This window comes from Fistularia commersonii, chromosome 4 (genome assembly GCF_037954325.1).
Source record: "Fistularia commersonii isolate RoL2024-O1a breed Wild chromosome 4, RoL_Fcom_v1.0, whole genome shotgun sequence".
NCBI classification, from domain to species: Eukaryota; Metazoa; Chordata; class Actinopteri; order Syngnathiformes; family Fistulariidae; genus Fistularia; species Fistularia commersonii.
Window position 1 is genome coordinate 12,603,637 of NC_141287.1, and position 19,523 is coordinate 12,623,159.

Sequence of the window (19,523 nt, forward strand, 5' to 3'; positions counted from 1 at the left end):
CACTTGCGCGGCATAGCCGCTAACAGCCTTCAGCATCACACCTTCAATTTCCAGTTTCAGACTCATAAGTCTATCTGACATTCTTTTCACCTCCAGAACATTCCTAACAAACTCCTCCTTCAAGATAACTCTTACTCCATTTCTATTTTTGTCACTACCATATTAGTACAACTTAAAGCCTGCTCCTAAACTCCTAGCATTACTACCTTTCCACCTGGTCTCCTGGACACATAGTATAACCACCTTCCTTCTCTGCATCATGTCGACCAACTCTCTACCTTTTCCTGTCAGTCCCAATATTCAAAGTCCCAACTCTCAGTCCCAGACTCTAGCCTTGCCTCTTCTCTCTCTGCTTCCAAACACGTCTTCCTCCTCCTCTGACCTACAGTAGCCCAGTTTCCACTGGTACCCTGTAGATCATCGGCACCAATGGTGGTCGTTGTTAACCCGGTCCTCAACCAATCCGTTATGATCTGGTTGATATGGTTGATTCGCATATTTGATTTTTGCAAAAGTTTTACTCTGGATACCCTTCCTGACGCAACCCTCTACATTTATCCATGCTTGGGACTGGCTCAGGGAGACCCCGTCCAGTGCTGCCCTGAGGCTGCGTTAGAAACAATTATTATAATAATCAATTTTAATCAAGCCTCCTTTCTTGACACTCACAGACACCGTTCAGGCATATACAGAAAAGAAACAATTAAAAAAAAAAAAACAATAAAAGTGGTAAAAAAAATGTCAGAACATACAGAATTCAAGTGTTGTAAATTGCACGATAATAGTACTGACCGGAAGTCTACAAAATAAAAGCGCGGCTCTTATTTTAAAGGCGGAAAAAAACGGAAGCGGCAGTCTCAATGCCGCTGCTCTTGGTCTCAATATCGTTTCCCGCAAACGTCTCACGTTATTCGGAAGAGGTACAGTGAGCTGAAGTAGCAAAAGAGGTGGGCAGAGAATCCCTACGGCATTCTTGAGACCGACGAGGACGCGAAGCAACACGGTGAGTGTCGGTGTTTCGTACGACACCCAGAAGGAAAATTTCTCGAATTTATTGTATGTCGTCGTTCGCTGGCGGTCCACCGTCCGCCCGAGTTCTTTTCGTGTTTAGCTTGCAAGAGCCGAAACTCCTTTAATGAATTATGCTAATCAGCGCGTTAAGTGTCAGCGATCGATTGACATTTACCCAAATAATATGATCCCAGAAGTCCTTTTCTTCCTCCAAAACTGACGCCGATATCAATAAAAAATAAACACACAATTCACGATGCTCAATTAACACTCGGTTTATTACTTATTTGGTACGTAAATAAGTATTTATCGACGCGGCGTTCATGTTAGGACATATCCCAGCAATAGACGGGTCCCGGTTATACGTCTTCGGTTTCAAATTGTACTGCAAGTTTATTAAAAACTGAATTAAATAAATAAATATATATATATATATATATATATATATATATATAAAAGACACGTCTTGTCAGAAAATGAAGCTTTATGTCCTCCCAACGTATCTTACACACACCGCCCTGATTTATTCAGTCATTTCAACTTGATATGCTCACTTCTGCCATTTTTTTTCTTCTCATTTCCGGAGATTTTTTTTATTATTTTCCTGGTAAAGCTCTGACTTTAAGGTCGTTAATTCTGATTATTAATGATATTTCCATTATGATTTATTGCCGTTATTCATTTCCGTTGAAATTCCGTTATTCATTTCTTACATATAGTAATATGTTTATTGATGCTGAGTAACCCAAGGGAAGGCTACAGGGAGTGAAGGTTTGTTTTGTGATTTATTGTCTGGCGACAGTATCGACTTTTACATTTATTTCCTGGATATTTAATTAGACAAATGGTTAAGATAAGATAGACTTTATTTGTCCTGCGATGGGGAAATTGTCACAGCAGCATGTATGGATGAGTGAACAAAGACTGTGCAATATATACACAAAAAACAAAATCTAAATAATATAAAGAGGGCAAATTAAGAAATTAAAGAAGAAATATAATTAATATAAAAATGCCTTGTCCACAGTTCTAGAATGATATAGAATAGCAGGTGAAAAGCGAACATGATGTGGTTTGTAGGAAAACAAAAAAGTAAAATGGCTGGAGAGCAGTTGCGCCTTGTTATATAATTTCCCACCTTTTTTTTTTCATATAGGTTGTTTCATTCCAGGTGATCTCTTGAAAATTTTCAGATGATCTTTTAATAATTTCACTGAAATTTCTTTTTTGACTTGTAGACTTGGCTTTGCTGTGGTTGAACTATTATCAATTCATCTATCGCAGTGGGCCTGGATCTGCAAAAAGAAAGGAAACTGGTTGCCGGCATAGTGTTGTGTTAGTTGCTGCATCTCGAAATAGATCGTCAACCATCAGAATCATCAAGACTATGTTGGGGCCCTGAGTGTTCTTGGCTGGTGACCGCGCTCGCCCCCTCACTCACTGTTTGTTGGTTCTTCTAGATGTCTCAGTGGCAGAAGCTACAGAGCCTGGACCCTGAGCTCCAGTTAAAAGTGTGCCGTGTATACTCAACAACGTTCCCGCGAGAGTACCGCAACATTCTGAGCGAATGGATCGAGAACCAGGACTGGTATGTTGAAGAGTTGAGACGCGATGCATTCGTTTTACAATCCGAGCCTTATTATATGTTTGGTAAAATTCAGGGATATCAGTTTTATGTTTCTAATCAATTTCTTTTTTCTTATTTACTTAGTCATTTCTTGCTGATTTATATTTTTCAAATTTGCAGACTTTCTTTCCGCTCTTTACTGGCTGCATTATCTTGTCTGATATGAAACACATTTGGGGAATAATCTCAAATAGCTCAAAACTGGGATCACCTTTCCAGTTGGATTGTAGCCCTGTTAGAATTCCTCTGTTCCTGGTATAGCGTCCACTGGTGGCAGACTTTGGACCTGTTAGGTGGGCTATGCAAATTGCCAGTCGTTCCATTTAAACATCGGCGTTATTTTTCAGGAACTCTGCGGCTAGCGACGAATCCAAAGCCAGGAGTTGTTTCAGTGAGCTGATGGTGTATTTGGAAAACATGCACCTTGCTTCCATCCACCAGAACAACATCCTGCAGAGTCCAGATTATCACAGGATCAAAACTGACATGCAGGTACGCCTGTCTGGGTTTCCTTTCCCCTTGTTACTACTTTGCCCTTTAACATAGTGTGTGTGTGTGTGTCAGTGCACCACCACAGTGAGGTTGAACCAACAAAAAATCTGGAACTGGACTCTCTCTTGTAGGCAAGGCAGCTATATGTTGTTTATCTAGCATTCTAGAAACCAACTGAAATTCCCCCGCAGCCCAAATTTTCACCAAATAAGGGAGTGACTGGTTTTATGCTTGTGTGTATGATCCTGTGATTGATCCAGTGATAAGGCATGCATGAACGAAGTTGGCGAATACAAGACGCATTGTCACCTTGGGGAGCTTGAAATAAATATAAATCAAATAATAGTAATAAATTCATAAAAAATGAAATCTTTATTTCTCTCATTCAATGACCAACACAAAATCTGTAAAAAATATATTTTCACAATATACTACGAAGTACTCACAAGGGTCCTAAACACAAAACGTGCGTGTGTGCGCGTGTGTGTGCGTGTGTGTGTGTGTGCGTGCAAGTGTATGTGTGGCTGCATCTAAATATAAAGATTCAGTCAGAGACTCCTGACGTGATCACCAGCACAAGAATGTGCTGCATGTTTCATTTCGAGGTCAGCTGAAAAGTCAGTTTGATGACTCAATGGTGCTCTTGATCCTGCAAAAAAAAAACTCTTTCCCAGGTGGCCAAGCAGGATGAACAGTCCATGAGTCGCTGGTGCTTTTGTTTTTGTTTTTTTGCAAGAGAAGAGGGATTCCAATTATTTTCTCTCCTCTCCTTCCACTCAGAGGCGCTGCATCCTCCACACCACACGAAGATCAGAATCAAAAAATCAATTTAGTTTAACGGTCAAGTGATTTTGCAACTACAAGGAATTTGCTTTGTGTGAATGTGCTAAACAGACAACATGTAACAGGCATTAAATAAGTGAAAAGTAAAAGTGAGATCATGGTGATCAAGGTTGGTTGTGCAAAATGGCAAGGTGTGCAAAGCAGCGGAAGGTGTTAGATGGATTGGTAGTGTGTCAGTGGGGGACCGGGCCATTTTTCTTGAGGCACACTGCCTCAGTTGCAGTCCGAGCACACTCTGTCATCCTGTAACCGGTGCAAAATCTTAAGGTTCCGCCCATTGCGCTCGTTTTCGTACGCAGAAATTCCACGGCCCCAATCCCCTCAGCCTGGCTGTGACCATCTCCCAGTGTCTGCAAGAGGAGAGGAATATCCTGGCTTCTACTGTTCAGAAGCAGGTACCGTGGAAAGGCTGCCTCCTCGCATCTTCTTGCCATTTTCTCAAAAGTTACACCCTCATTATCTCTGTCAACTTTGTGTCTGAAAATGCAACAGTGGAAGCAAGATTGTGAGAAATTCCTTTTTTCGGTGGGGGGGGTTTTGTCAGAGCTACAGCCATGACGACTGGGATGAGAACTCGAACAAGTTGGACGATGAAATTAAACATCTGAGGATGCTGAGCTCGGTACGCCCACGCTCATTACCACCTTTTCTTTTTGTTTATTGCTGTTATATTTGTGTGTCTGTGCATCACCTCAGTGTGTGTGTTTCCCGGTCATTTGTTCCAGAATGTGGTGGATGGCATCCAGTCTCTGCAGAATCTGGACATGGAGTTGCACGTCCAGGAGGACATATCCAAGGCCCAAGGTTTGTTAGGAGATGTTCAGGGTTTAGCGGCTGGTCCAAAGTCCCCACGTGGTCTTCCTCAAATATGCACGTAGTGAATATAATGTTTCTCCCTATTTGATCACTCACACACAACCCCCTGCTCTGGCATCGACGTTTGCGTCAGGGAGATGCCAAAATATGAACAGTTGCCGGGAAGATGCTTGATCCAGTGACTGTTGTCGTTCGCAGGGGAGCTGCAGTCCTGGGGGGCGCCATCTCAGCTCGCCAAGGATAAGGCGTGTGAAGACCTGCTCAATGCCATCAGTCACAAGAGACAGGTGACACGGTTGTTCTGATTACTGCCAAACCTTGATTTGCAAGTTTTAATTATTCCCGTGACCGCGCTCCTAACTCAAGTCGCTCATGTAACAAATTCAAGAAATGAATTGAAATGCCATAAATTCGTTCGAGCCCCATTTTTGTGATTCGTTTTAAGAAAGGAAAAATGGCAGTTTAATACAGAATGAAAGAGAATGTAAGAAATAAATAAACTGCCATTTTTAGGTGTATTTACCTTGAGTGTTGGGCGAAGATGCTGGCGGCGGCAGAGAAGGGCGTAGGAAGTAGAGGGGAGTTTCATAATTTCTCTCTATCATTATACACTTAATGATATAATTATTGCTAAATGTAACTAGTACGCTATGCTACATTTTATCGCAAACCTTAATTCAGCAATGGAGTGAATGCCAGTCCTTTATTTTTTTTTTTTCAGAATGATCAAACCCTCCCCGAAGGGCATCACGGTATCTCACTGACGACAACTTCTCCGTGTCTTCACTGACCCGCCCACTGTTTTTAAGCGGCGGCCATGTCAGTGTCAAAAGCTTATTCTGCTCGCTAGTCACATAGAGCTTGGTTCGTATCACATGGCAAAAAAAATCAAACTGAACATGCATTTTTAATCCGGCCCGCCAAAGATTGGTACAGAATTCATACTTGATGTGAATGATTGAATGTGGGGGCTCAAACAGGAGATTATTTCATTTTTGGAGATACTTGAGAACACTTTTCCTGAGCTGAATGACACATATTGGCTTTGTGATTTAGCCTTTACTGTGGACATACTGACACATAGATATGTATCGTATCTTGTGGTGACCCGGCCCGTCTGTCAAATTTTAAAAGTCAACGCGGCCCCTGAGCCAAAAAGTTTGCTCACCCCGGGGTTAGATGGTGAAAGCGCATTGTTTTATATAATCTTCTCCCCTTTTCTCATGTCTCTTGAGACTCACTTGCAGTGCAGTGCGAGAACTTTGGATTTCCTGTCTTTCCCAACAGGAGGTTTTGGAGCAGATAAAGTCGGCGGTCAAGCTTGCCGAGCAAATCACAGAGGCTCTCGTTGGCGTGAATCTTCCGGCATGGAAGAGGAAGCAGCAGCTGGCTTGCATTGGATGTCCCGTTGATGCCTGCCTGAACCGGCTCCAGACATGGTAAGAGCCTTGTGCAGGTTGGAACAGAAACCCAATATTTCGTTCTACCAGAGTCACTCAACATTTGACAGGAAATTTCTTAAATCAGTTGCAGTAGCAAGGAAGTAGTGGTCAAAATTCACCAGACAAACTGATTTACCCTCTGAATTAGCTGAAAATAACAGAAAATGAACTATGGTTCGCGCTTCCACGTCAGGGTAAGTAAGTCCCTGGTTGGATTCCGACAGGGCGCCTTTCTGTGTGGAGTCTCCCATGTTTCCCATTAGTTTCCCAGGGGTTCTCCCGTTTCATCCCACAGTCCAAAAACACACATGACATTCACTGGAGACGATAAATTGCCCTAACATGTGAACACTTGTATGTCACTATGTGATTGTTTACAGGTTTTTCATTGTTGGATTCCTGAAAAATAGAAGGAATTAACTGACCTTGGCTTTTGCCTAAATCCTGAAGCCTCCTGTGCTTTCTGCCATGTTTTGACCTTCATCTCCACCTCTTCCGGGCGGCCCCTGTGCCTCACACTGATTTTGTTTTCCATTATCTCCCAGGTTCACGACCGTGTTTGAAGTTCTCTATCAAATCTCCAAACACCTGCAGAGCCTGAAAGATCAGCCGGTTAGCAGCGCTGACATTGCCAACATCTACATTGTGAACACAGAGAGTCTCACCAATCGCCTGTTGGTGCGGATCCTCTCCAGGTGAGCATGATCACGCTTTGAAAATAACGTAAAATGCATCACCCTGAAAACTTGATGTCAATGAACTGAATATTTGTTTTAAATGGTCAATCTCCTTTTAGACATAACACCAAAATAGATTCCATGTATCCACCTTTGTGTTAAATTGTTAGTATATCACCTTGACAGTCCACTGAACAAAAAAAGTGAAGATATGTTTAAAATGTGTTTTAAAACCCGACAAATGGGCAGCATTTGGCAAGAAGGTTCCCTGCAGAACCGGGTTCTCTGAATTCCTCTCGCCAAGTGACAGCTGGGATAGGCTACAGCAACGCCTACTCCCCTGAGTGCAGGACAAGCAGTAATAGATAGTGAATGAACGACCTGAAACCAAGTCGAAGCATGACAGACAGGAAATCATCTCCAGAGCGGGTTTGCCGGAACATGGCTGCAGAGAGGAATAAACCTGCCCTTCTGGAATGGCACTGGCAAAGAAATCTTCCAAAAATAAAACCAAAACACCGGAAGCGGAGAAGTTACGGTTGCCTGTTGCTTCAACTGCTGAATCTCCCGTTCATGTTGAGCGGTGGTGTGTCATTGCAGCGCCCTGGTGGTTGAGAAGCAACCAGTCTCTTCCAAGAACCTCCATCGGCCCCTGACATTGAAGACCGAAGTTGCCTTCTCCGCCAAAGTCAGGTACGTGGAGGTTCTCAGTCATCCAGGTCATGGTGAATTTCTGTCAAAATCTTCTTGTTGTGGCAACTGGATTTGAATTTCTTCACTTGAAGACTTTTCACCCCTCATCTGGGAGGGGTCCTTCAGTTCTGAAAGGTCCTCAACTCCAGTTGCCATGACAAGAACTCTATATAACATGCGACTGCAGAAGGCAAATTAAGAATATCGTATATTCCTAAATTATGTGTAAATGAGAGGGTCAGTTGTCTCCACATGACATGTGAATGAGAGAGCGAACGATTGTTTATCTACATGACGTGAATGGAATTTTGTCTGTATGACGTGTGAGAGGGTGAATTGTTGTACAATGAACCCCGTCCAACCCCCTGCCATCCTGGTTGCAAGATAAATTTTATCAGTAATGAACGAATGAATGAATGTTAATTTTCCTTACCTATCATATCCTTTGTCTTCCCCGCTTCCCACCAGGTTCCTGGTGAACTCCCAGATGTTAAACTTGCAGCTGAAAGTTCAACCTGTGTTTGACAGGTACGTCAAAGAAAACACCCCCGGTTTAGATATGTGATTGTTTATCTACTTATTCTACATTAATGAAAATGATCTCTCATTTTTTATCCCTCCCCTGTCTTTGGGACAATCGCGGACATTGACTAAAGCGAGAGGATTGACGGGTAGGTGGCGTGTGAATCGACCTTTTATTTTAGTCATAAATTGTCTTATTAATGCCAAACACCCGCGTTAACACCCACCCATGTGATGCTGCAGGTTCCGTCACTTCAAATTGGCCAACAGCTGCCCAAAGAAACTATGCAAAGACCAGCAGAACAACAGCCTCGTGGCTGAGTTCATCAACATGGTACGAAGCCCAACAGATGTCCACACAACAATGCTTCGAGTTGCTCTGAAATTAGAACACTGCACTGTAAACGCATTTTTTACGCTGCACTTTTTGCTCCCTTCTTCATGCAGGAACTCAAGGCAGCCTCACTAAAGGTGGCGTCAAAAAGGGTAAGTGGCGAATTATGAATATGACTTGATCTCTGAATGCATCAACTCACGTGTCATCTGAGATTCGAGCCATTGCTCCACTCAGTTGATTTTTTCTTTAAATTAATTGATTTAAAATTGTATTTATTTTAAATTAAAAAAAGGTATTTATATTTTCATAATATGAGCTGAGAGTGAGCGGGAGGAGCGTTTCTTTACATTCCATTCCATTACATTACAGTCATTTGGCAGACGCTTTTATCCAAAGCCACTTATAAAGTTTCACACTGATGTGGCAGGCCGCTGTTCATGAGGTGGCATTTAAAAACCGTCGGACACACCGCCCATCACAAGGTGGCACCCAGTGATAATCATGGAAATTTATGTGCAAGGCGTGCGTGTTGTGGACTTGTCCATGTACAGATGGAGAAGTTGTTGTAGATAAGATAACGTGACCGAGAGCATCATCTGACATTTTTCGGGGATTCGGGGCAGCGGACGGCGAGAATGTCAGCGGAAGATGTATCGGAATGGACATTCAAAGCCAGTTGGGAACAGTCTGATCATTTAAGAAGAGGGCCAGTGTTCACTTTGCCGCTAAATTAAGTTTCGCCTGAAGGTATAGTCAAGTGTACAAGTACCATTTAGCAATACATCGTAGCATTAAGTGGGTAGCCGGTAAGTTAAACATTAGTATTGCATTATTTTTTGGAGGAGCCGACATTTGTAGTTTTCTTATTTTAAGATAAAACACTGCGGGGCTGGAGCAAATTGATATTGCATCAGTTCATTTCAATGGTTAAGTTTAATTTGATAGACATGCAAATTATATTACAAGCTCGGTCAAGGAAAAACTAAACTTGTAAGTCAGAGTATTACTGTACAGTGGTAGGTTTGGTAAGTTGTCACCGTGACATGTGGCCATTTTGTCATCACCCCGTGTCCCATTGACCTTTTTCTACATGCTCTTGAATCAACTTATCCATTGGGTTCCTTTCCCGCTGGTCCCCTGGGTTCTCTCCAGGTTTTAAAACAACCAGCAGGGTCATTGAGAGAAGATTCTCCCCCAGGTTAAAGCCCACCATTGGCTCCCGCTCCCTTGTAGCCGCACAAACTATTGAACACGCTCCTGACTCAGCTCCCCCAACCCCAGAATAGTAAATTATGCTCCAACAAGTTGTTCCCTCAGCATTGTAACCTCTGGCCGGCAGGCGCTGACGACTGACACGGAGCCGGTTGTGAATGGGGGAGGTTGCCAACCTGAGGTAAGTCCACCTGGGCCGCCGCCCCCCCAAAAATCCAGTTTAACTTTGTCATGTCACTGACCACTGATCGCTGATCGCTGACACTTTCCCGACCCAGTTTTCTCACAAGCCCCTTTCTTTACCCAGCCTCTGGCGAAAAGGATAGTCGGGAAAAAAGGAACCGATAAAGTAAGTAGTCAATGTGCCGCAAGATGTGGAAAGTTCTCCTTTTTCTTGATGTGGCAAGAGCCAGAAGCTGGCCATGTTGCACCTTGTGCGAAGACTTTTCTATTGTCACATTTAGTTATACACAGACGACAATATCAGCACATGAGCAGAGGGTGGAAAAGGAGCAGTTGACACAGTGACACTAGAGACAGATTGGATTTCCTCCCGTCACTCGTCTTCAACTGCACAGGTTTTTTGTGCAGTCCTTCAGTGGTTTGTCACCTCTGTCCAAGACTTTATACGGCTCATCCTCAAATCTATCCACCAATGTACAGCCTTTCAACACCAGCAGCAAAAGCGGGAATGACGTGTCTGCTTATCCGCATTATCAACCAATGCCCACTTCAAAATTTCGCCTAATCACAGCAGCTCTCGCTCAAAATAAAAAAAATAAATAAAAAAACAATAGTTCTGCCCAGAGAAGCTTTTTTAATTTCCCAAGATTGAGTCAGCAGCCTGCGCATTGTTCTCCGCAAAACCTGGGGCCAGAAGAAAATGCCAAGGTTTGTTGAGAGTTCCCACCGTATGGAGAAACAGTCGCTGGCGTTGGTAAGGGACAGTTCTTGACGATACAGTTTTTTTTTTTTTTTTTGAGCGTATGAGTCATTTCTGGAAAACCTGTAGCAAGTTCATGTTGAATAAGGTTATAATCCGGCATGACGTGTTCGCCGCCTCGTCAAAACGTGCATCATTGTCACACAAAATGAGGTGAACGTCTTAAATGTTTCCCTCTTAACCAAGGCAGCTTAAGCAAGTAAAGGCTGCGATAAGGTAAGAACACACTTTCTGCCTGTTACACAATACAAATTCTGGGCCCAACTTTTTCCCAAAGAAAATTACATTACATTACATTGCATTTGGCAGACGCTTTTATCCAAAGTGACTTACAATAGAGGACATAGGGACTGCAAATACACTTGCAAATACACGATGCTGTACATACCCATCCATGGTAAGTGAAAATCACTTTAAAAATGTGAGCGAGGTGTGCGTGTTGTAGACTCGTCCATGAAGAGATGGAAAAGTTGTTGTTGGTGAGATAATGTGACGGATAGCATTGTATGTGAGATCAATCATCAAAAGCCAGTCGGGACCAGTTAGATCATTTTTAAAAGAGGAGTCCCGTTCACGCTGTCATTACATTTTACTTTGCTATAAAATGTAGTACAGTGAACATTTAACAATACATTTTAGCATTATGTGTGTAGCGACTCACCAAACTTGAGCGATAGAGCACTAAATGAAAAAGTCCTCCAAACGCTGCCAGCATCTACGTTTAATCTTCAAGGTAAATACACTTAATAAAACTAGTTTATTTCTTTAAATTCTCTTCTATTATGTATTATTATTTTTTATACATTACTTATTTGCAAAGTATATTTTTCTGATTCGAAAACCCGTCACAAAAGAGCCGTGGTGGGCTGTAACAGATTGATAGCCTTTAAATTCCTTTCAGTTGGGGAAATTTAATTTGATATACAGGTAAATCGAGTTAAGAGTGTGTCTCAAACTCTACCCCAGAATCCCGTCTCCGCCGCCCGGTGGAAATTCCAAAAGCCATTCTGTTGAAATTGTAATTTACACATGATTAATATTAAATCATACCTATACATGCTCAACCTGGCCTTCTCTCTTCTCCAGAGTAATCTGACAGTCATGGAGGAGCTCCACCTCCTCAAATTTGTGATGAACCTGAGGTTGGATGGGCTGGAGTTGAGCATCCAGGTGAGCCAGCAAACCTTTGTGCAGAAAATCAGAGTTTCACCCACCATCACAAGACAATGTTTAATGCCTCCGTGGACCAGATTCAGATTTATTCCCAACCACTTCTTGGTTCCGCTTCCCCGTTTGCTCGTTCATCGTCTGGGAGCTCTCTGCCGTGGTAATGTAACAGAGAGTATTCAGCCCTGGGACAACTGGAAAGAGATTATTGATTCAAAGATGAAAATCACTTAATTAATACGGTATATGCATTTATAGATGTATTTGAATTACATTCTCATTCCAATGTCTCGCAGCTATTTTGATATGGCTTTGCATGATGTTAAACATCCAGACCTCGGGGATGCCATCATAGCAAGACCCTGTATGATATTCTCATTTTGAAGTAAAACGAATGTCAAACGCTGGTCTATGCGAGCAGGCACGATAACTGCCCAACCCCTTGTTGATGCAGGCCAACTCCCTGCCAGTGGTGGTTGTCACCAGTGCCAACCAGTACAGCGATGCCTGGGCCACAATCATGTGGTACAACATGCTGCCCCCCGCTGACCCCACGGTAAGAGCTGCACTGCCAACACTTTTGGATTTTGTTTCCCAGATTCAGTTTAATTTTTTTCTCATAGATTTTCAATAAATTACACAAGGTGTTATTATTTATAGTTTGTTCACTCATATATATTTTTCTTCTTTATAAGGCATAATCTTTGAATATAAGCGTTCTCATTTATGTGGAATAGAAGTTATTATATAAAGTGGAAATTGTGGAAGAGCTACAGAGAAACAGATACAAATAATACGCATCAGCTTCGTCATTAGAATTTTTTTGATAAAACATTAGCAGAAATATTATTTTAGGGAATTAAAATTCGAATTCTATCATTTATTTGAATTTATGATCAGCTGTTTATCTAATTGACTGATCTGAATGATATTAATTTAATTGCATTAATTTTCTCCCCTAGATAAGATAAACTTCATTGATCCCCATAGGGGAAGTTCTTTTGTCAAAGCAGCCTAAGAGTTAGTGTCAATAAATATAAATATAAAATGTAGATGTATTTTTGAGAGTTTTTTTCCCCCTCTATCTATTCTTCATCTTTCTCCAAGCAAGTTGCACAGCCTTTTCATACTCCGCAGCAGGCCTAGTTTTATTTTTATTTATTTCTCCGCCGCCAATAGAAAGAGCAACTGCAGCTATTCCTCAGGCCTCCCAAACTGTCGTGGATGGATGTTGGGCAGGTCCTGAGCTGGCAGTTCCAGACAATGGGAGAGAGAGGGCTGAACCAGGACCAGCTGGAGGGGCTGAGAGACAGATTCATGGGTGAGGAGGATTCAAACTACACACTTAAAAAGCTTTAACATTTAACAAAAAAAGTTAACATTCTGTTTCCCTTCCAGATGACCCTCAGGGTTTCGTCACCTGGGAAAACTTCTCTAAGGTGTGTGGCGAGCGGGACTCAGAACTCTTCTCTCTCTGCGTATTTTTTTTTTTTTGTCCCATATATTTTTTGGGAAATTTAGGTATATTATTCCATGGAGGAAAAAAATAATGATCTTGATGTGAACAGAACAAGCAAACGTGGACATGGATTTACGGGATCCTGGATTTGATCAAAAAGTGCCTGGGGGATCTTTGGAAACAAAAGTAAGCAAAAACCCTGAAGGCCAGAGATCAATCAGCAGGTGTGCCACATCCTTCTAGGGAACAACTAACCGTTCCTCGACTTTTGCCTGTCAGTCGCATCATGGGCTTCGTGAGCAAAGAGAAGACCCAGGCCCTGTTGCAGGAGAAGTGCACGGGGACGTTCCTACTGCGCTTCAGCGAGAGCAAGTCTGAGGGAGCCATCACCTTCAGCTGGGTGGAGAATGACGGCACAAGTGCGTTTACACACACACACAAATTTAAGAATAATAAACAAGTCAGTAGTTGTTTCTATATGATGTGTGGATGAAGTGTAAATGGTTGCATGTCTATTTGTGTAGTGCAATACTGCATGCTCTGGTATGGATCCAATACCTAGTAAATACAGACCCAGTTAACAGTATTGATTCTTTTCAACAAGTAAGATGGATGCACCACCATATTGCTTAATCTCAATTAATTGTTGGGATTAGTAAAAGTTTTTGTGTTTTTTTTTTCCTATTTTATCACTAAATAGTTAAAACCCAGGACAGAATTATGAGAGTTTGAAATGTTCTGCTGTGAGACGAATAACACATATTCTATTCTATTGTAAGTATATAGATATAAAAGTTTCTTATCAAAATGTTTTTTTTTCCGCAAGCCACCCATCTGTAACATAATAAATTAATGCTCAGTTAATTAATGTTAAATAAATGCTTAGAAACTTTGATTCAAAAATTATATACAAATTCTACTCTCTTTTTCTGGATTTTATTTTACCTTCAATAAGCAGGTTGTTCAAAATTATCACTCAACAGTAAATACTATAACACATTTAAGATATCTTTTTTCTCAAGCACAAAATGTGTTTGAGTAATTCACCCAAAAAACAAAAACTGGTAAAATGTAGAATAAATGAATATAAATATTAAAAAAAAAATCAAACATAAAGAAATAAAGTATTGTGTGGGACATAAGGGGCGGTGCTGGGGCCGATATTTACGTCCCAAGTACACAAAGTATGGAAAGTATCAGTCTCATCACACTATATTAGGTGGTTCTCCTGATCAGTTGAAGCCCCATCTCTCATCCAATCCCAGCTGGGAGCCCCCACCACCCTGAAAGCAGGGTCAGTGATAAAGATCAATGAACACTTTGTCACATCATAAGGCCCTCCCTGCCGCTGGACCTCGTTTCTTTAGAGAATGAAACAGGAGGTTACTTGGGGATCGGAATTCTCCTCTGTTTTTTTTTTTTTAAACCTTTTATTCATGTGGTAACTGAATGTGTTTTCCCCTTTCCAGAGAAGTTGGTCCATGCCATCCAGCCCTTCTCCAAGGTCGAGCTGCTCAGGAGCCCGTTGCCAAGCAGCCTGTACGACTACAAAATGAACGACCGCAAGCCCCTACACTATCTCTACCCGGACATCCCCATCGAGCAAGCTTTTGGACCATTCCCCACCCCCATAGGTATCTCCTCTGGTTCGGTTTCCCGCTGAAATTGTCCAATCTGATCGGATCACATTGACAGTGACACATTTCCTGTGTTTTGTTTTTCCTAACCTATTCCTGAATGCGACCTTCATCCCTTTCAGTCGAGATGCCCCCGATGCAGAACGGTTACTTGAGTAAAAAGATGGTCGTGGTTTCGAGGTAAGTAGGCCATGGGAACAAGAAACTTCAGGGATGTCCAAAGATACTAAGTGTCTGGCATGATAATACTGTATATGATACTATACTAATTATAATTCACGCATGGAGAAATTTGTTCTCTGGAATTAACCCAAACCAAATATGACTGCTCTCACCTCCGTCTTCTACACCTTTCTGATTCTCTTATCATCCCCTGACAGTTTTTTTTCTCCACCCGTTTCAAACCTGCTTGTATACATTTCTTTACCTCTCCACCCTCTCCTTTGGACTGTCTGTACCTGCACCTCTCTCGACATTCCTCCGCCAGCTATATATCAGTGTCCTCTACACACCTCACAATCCAAGGAGATTCCTGCCAAACCCCATCTGTCAGCATGTCCATCACCATCAAGAACAAGAAGGGGCTCAGAGCAGATCTCTGATGCGTTCCCGCAAATTAGCAAGAAAAATAATTTAAAAAAGAGAAGACGGATATCGTCCGAAGAACAGGCTAAAAAATTGTTTTCACGAGAATTTACCGAATGAAGTTCAAGCAAACGATCCCCAAAACGGAAGTGTTGTGAAACAATTGTAAAGTGTAACGTGACCCCCAAAACACGCTAAAAACGCTTCTCATTTCTTTTTCTTTCAATACAATTTTATTTATTACTTATTTAAGGGCCAAATCACAAGTAAGCAAGCAGGATGCAAGCGTTAAATGGGAAATATAAATTAAAATTAGAACAGCAGTTTCTCCAGAAAGTGGTGGAGTCCTGGGCCCAAAAACATAAGTATATTTTTTTTTATTTGTCCCGTAGTCTCGCAACAGATGCACAACTGCCTGTTTCCCCGGAGTTGATGAACGTGGACATCCCCAACCCACCTGAATCCCAGTCCGTAAGTCCAAAACGTGTCCTCTCGTCGTCCTTTATGCTCTTCAGGTATCGTAAGCGAAGTTGCAGCTGTATCCTTTCTTCTGGTGGCTAGCAGTCCCGCCTCACTGGGAAAATGTTGCCCATGGTTACCAATTGAACCCTGAGGTCCAATGGGCTCCCTCTGTCTTGGCTCTTTGCATCTTTGAGACCTGGGTCCTCCCCAGGTTCTCCATCGTCCACAGACAGTCTGGAAGACTATCCATCGGTGTGAATGGCCGGGAGTTTTGTCCCGCCTTCCGTCTCTAAGCCCCACCCACCCCAAGACCCTGTGTTCCAATGAACCGGTGACCCTTTTACCCAGCAAAAGTCCCTGTGTAATTCCAAAACCCATAAGCTGCTGACTCACTCCCCCCAGAATCCATTCATTCATCCATTCATTCATTCATTCATTCATTCACTGAGTGTCTACATGGCACCTGCACCCAGTGATGCGGGAGCCCTCCCCAGCTGTGATTGGGCGAGAGTTCACCAGCATTTAAATCTCATTCATTCACACATCAGGGCCATTTTTTAACCCACCCCTTGCGCCAAGGAAATCAAATGTCCCCAGTTTGATTCGAGAATGTTATTATTATTCTCCTGTGGGACTTTCGTGAAAATCTTCTTGTCGTGACAACTGGACTTGAATTTCTTTCACTCGAAGATGTTCCACCCCCTCGTCTGAGAGGATTCTTAAGTTCTGACAACCTTGGGGAGTTTCCCAATGTAACTGCCAGGGTTTTGGACGGGTCTAGATTATGGTGGCTTGTTATGTAAATGTAAGAGGTGATTGGTATAAACTAGGTCTAAGGGGGTTGTTTCGCTATCCGGGGTGTTGTTTGTTTGGGACCAAGAGGCAACTTTTGGGGATTCCATGGATTGGAATGTGAAAAAGTGCAGCCAGATAAAGGAGTGAAACCTGTTGGATCACATGGACTAAGGCTCCTGTGGAAGTTACCGGGAGCTGGTTCTGGTGGTGAATCGTTCCTGGTTGTTTGTGGGGTGCAGATGGTCCTGGTCCGTATGTGAAAATCCGTCTCTGTATAGATCCCTGTATGCCGTTCTACGTTTGTGATAAGTTGTGTCGGAGGCCTCCTCCCCTGTTCAGCGATGGTCCCTTTTGGGACATTTCCCTCTGGATTTAACCCATCATGGATGAACCGTGAGCAATCGGCAGCCACTTGGTGGCATCAGGGGAGCAGCGGGGGTTCGATGTTCTCGCTCAACAGCCCACTAACAGGCTTGGTGGAGTGGTGGAAATGAACTGCTCTAACCCCCCGACCCACGTCGCCTCTAACGCCAGGATCAACGAAGTATCTAAAAAGAAAAAGGAATAAAAAACAGGCAGACACGGACAGAACATGGCACGGACAGAACATGGAGACTCCGCACAGGAAGGCCCCACGGCAAATCCAACCGGGAACGAAGCGCTAAACACCACGTCACCGTGACCTCTTCGACTTCTCATCGACAGGTTCTGATGACCACGGCGGACCCTATCTTCAACGGGGGGGATTTCGCTCAATTTGAGGTGAGTCCACCCGCTGCTAGAAAAAGAATCATAAAAAGTTATTAGAGTGGGTGAATGGTTGGATGTGTCCGGATGTGGCCCTGTGATTGACAGCTGACTGATGTGTGGTTAAACTTTGCTGCCTTTTCATGTACAATTATAGTGAATGAACCACTGGCTCTCTTGTGGGCCTCTGGGGGGGCCGTCCTCTGAAAGTAAGAGTGTTTTAATCATAGTTTTTATGTGTGTCTTTTTGTCTCTCAGCACTCTCTGACATGTCTTCCGGACTTCAACAGTGATCTCTCTCCATTGCTGGAGGAACACGATCTCCAAAGTGGCTTCTTTTAAAAGAAAAAAGAAAAAAAAAAAATCGCACTGTTACTATTCTTATTTTTCTGACCTCCATGGCAATTCTTCCCACTATCGTGGAAAGTAGCTTGAAAAGAACCGTCAAAAATGAAATAACACTGGAACCTTGCCTGACAAGTGCGTCAAAGTTGATACACGAGCTACGGAGAGATTCGAGCTATGGCCCTGTTGTTGTTGTTAATTATTTTTCTCTGCGTCATAATAAGAGCCAGGATCAGAGTTGATGAGTGTTTGACATTGATGTATCTGCAACTGTCCGCGAAGTAGCATTTAAAAACAGTTGGATCTGTCGCCAGCTAGCCCAGATAAAATCATGTAAAAACTCAACCGAGGTGTGCGTGTTGTAGACTCTTCTGTGAAGAGACGGAGAAGTTGTCGGCAACAGACAAGCCATCGGAAGAGTCATCTCCAATATCAGTCGGTCGGGGACGGTTTGATCATTTTAAAAAAAGGAGTGGCATTCACTCTGTCAATGAATGCACTTTAGCTAAAAAGTGTCGCAAAGTGTGCAGGTCACATTCAGCAACACGTTGTACAATTAAGTGTTTACCTATTAAGTTAAGTTAGGATCAAGTACCAAATGAAAAACTCCCCCAACTTATTCCGCCGGCATCTTTGTCAGATCCTCAGGATGAATTACTTAATCAAACCAGTTCATTTCCTTACTTTCTCTTATGGATTATAATTTTTTCATTACTTGTGATTTTTAAAGTGCATTTATCTTATTTGAACCCTTGTCAGAAAATCACTTGGCTGGAATGGATTAATATCTCTTCAATTAATTTGACGAGAATTTGATATAACAAAGCAAATCAAGTCACAAGCGCTGTGTGTATTTATATACTGTAATATGAACAGAAATGTCTTTTTTTTTTTTTTCTTTGCTTTTGGATTGTGCCATAAGGCTCTGTATGTTGAAGGGCTATCCAGGGACGTCTGTTAGGTTGTAGGGAAGTCTGGTGCTTTCCTACAGCTGCTGTCCTCACAACGTGACCAGTGAATAAGCGAAGGCAGCCCCTTGCATTAAGTGATCGTGTTAAAGCCAAGGAGATGCTATTCTTGAACTGTCAGTTTTTTTTTTGTTTTTTTTTTGGGGTCATTTACCTTTGTTTCCAATAAATCTCACGGCTTGGATCTCACTTTGGTTTATTGTCAGACGTGGTAGTTTAAGCTACTGTCCAGTTAGGGAGGGGGATCACAGAACGCAGATCTTTTTCTTCTACATCCACCTTAGCAAAGCCTAAGCTACAGTGCCTCATTGTAAGGGGCCGGATCATTAGTAGTTAATAGAAATGTGCCATGCACTGTATCTCACACAAAACAAAGGTTTTCAGGAGGCGTTTGATCAGAAATCAGCATTACTCCACCACTTTCACCAGCAGGGGGGCTCTGCTGCACGGCGTGCAAGATGATTGGGGTGGACAATCTTGCATTTTATAAAGCCTCCAGGTCACCTTCTATTTTTCTGTCTGTCATCACAAGAAAAAATACACACAATTCTATGAAATACGTTTTGAAAATCACATGTCTTTTCTAGATCCATCCATCTGTGGGTGTGGCTTGTGGTCACCAAGGTTCCCAAAGTCTCAACATTCATCGATTTAGTCACCGGGTCTTTTATTCATCACCAATTGTTTTCATATTTGAAGTGTAAATGCTTATTTTCAACAGGATAAAACTACAAATGTGGATT

The 19,523-nt window shown here is 42.5% G+C and overlaps 1 protein-coding gene across 1 annotated transcript; it reads left to right on the forward strand.

Annotated features, from left to right (window-relative positions):
* The first annotated feature begins 876 nt into the window (after positions 1–876).
* Positions 877–19,404, forward strand: LOC147234725 (signal transducer and activator of transcription 1-alpha/beta-like). Its single transcript, XM_086145347.1, has 27 exons — positions 877–1,003; positions 2,472–2,599; positions 2,986–3,130; positions 4,273–4,368; positions 4,518–4,595; positions 4,699–4,777; positions 4,988–5,076; positions 6,077–6,228; positions 6,777–6,926; positions 7,509–7,601; positions 8,070–8,129; positions 8,258–8,272; positions 8,367–8,457; positions 8,571–8,609; positions 9,800–9,853; positions 9,980–10,021; positions 11,702–11,785; positions 12,237–12,338; positions 12,962–13,103; positions 13,181–13,221; positions 13,351–13,427; positions 13,521–13,660; positions 14,711–14,875; positions 15,001–15,058; positions 15,856–15,934; positions 17,426–17,482; positions 17,726–19,404. The coding sequence occupies exons 2-27, from the start codon at positions 2,472–2,474 to the stop codon at positions 17,807–17,809; spliced, it is 2,340 nt and encodes a 779-aa protein (XP_086001473.1). The 5' UTR covers positions 877–1,003; the 3' UTR covers positions 17,810–19,404.
* The last annotated feature ends 119 nt before the right edge of the window (positions 19,405–19,523 follow it).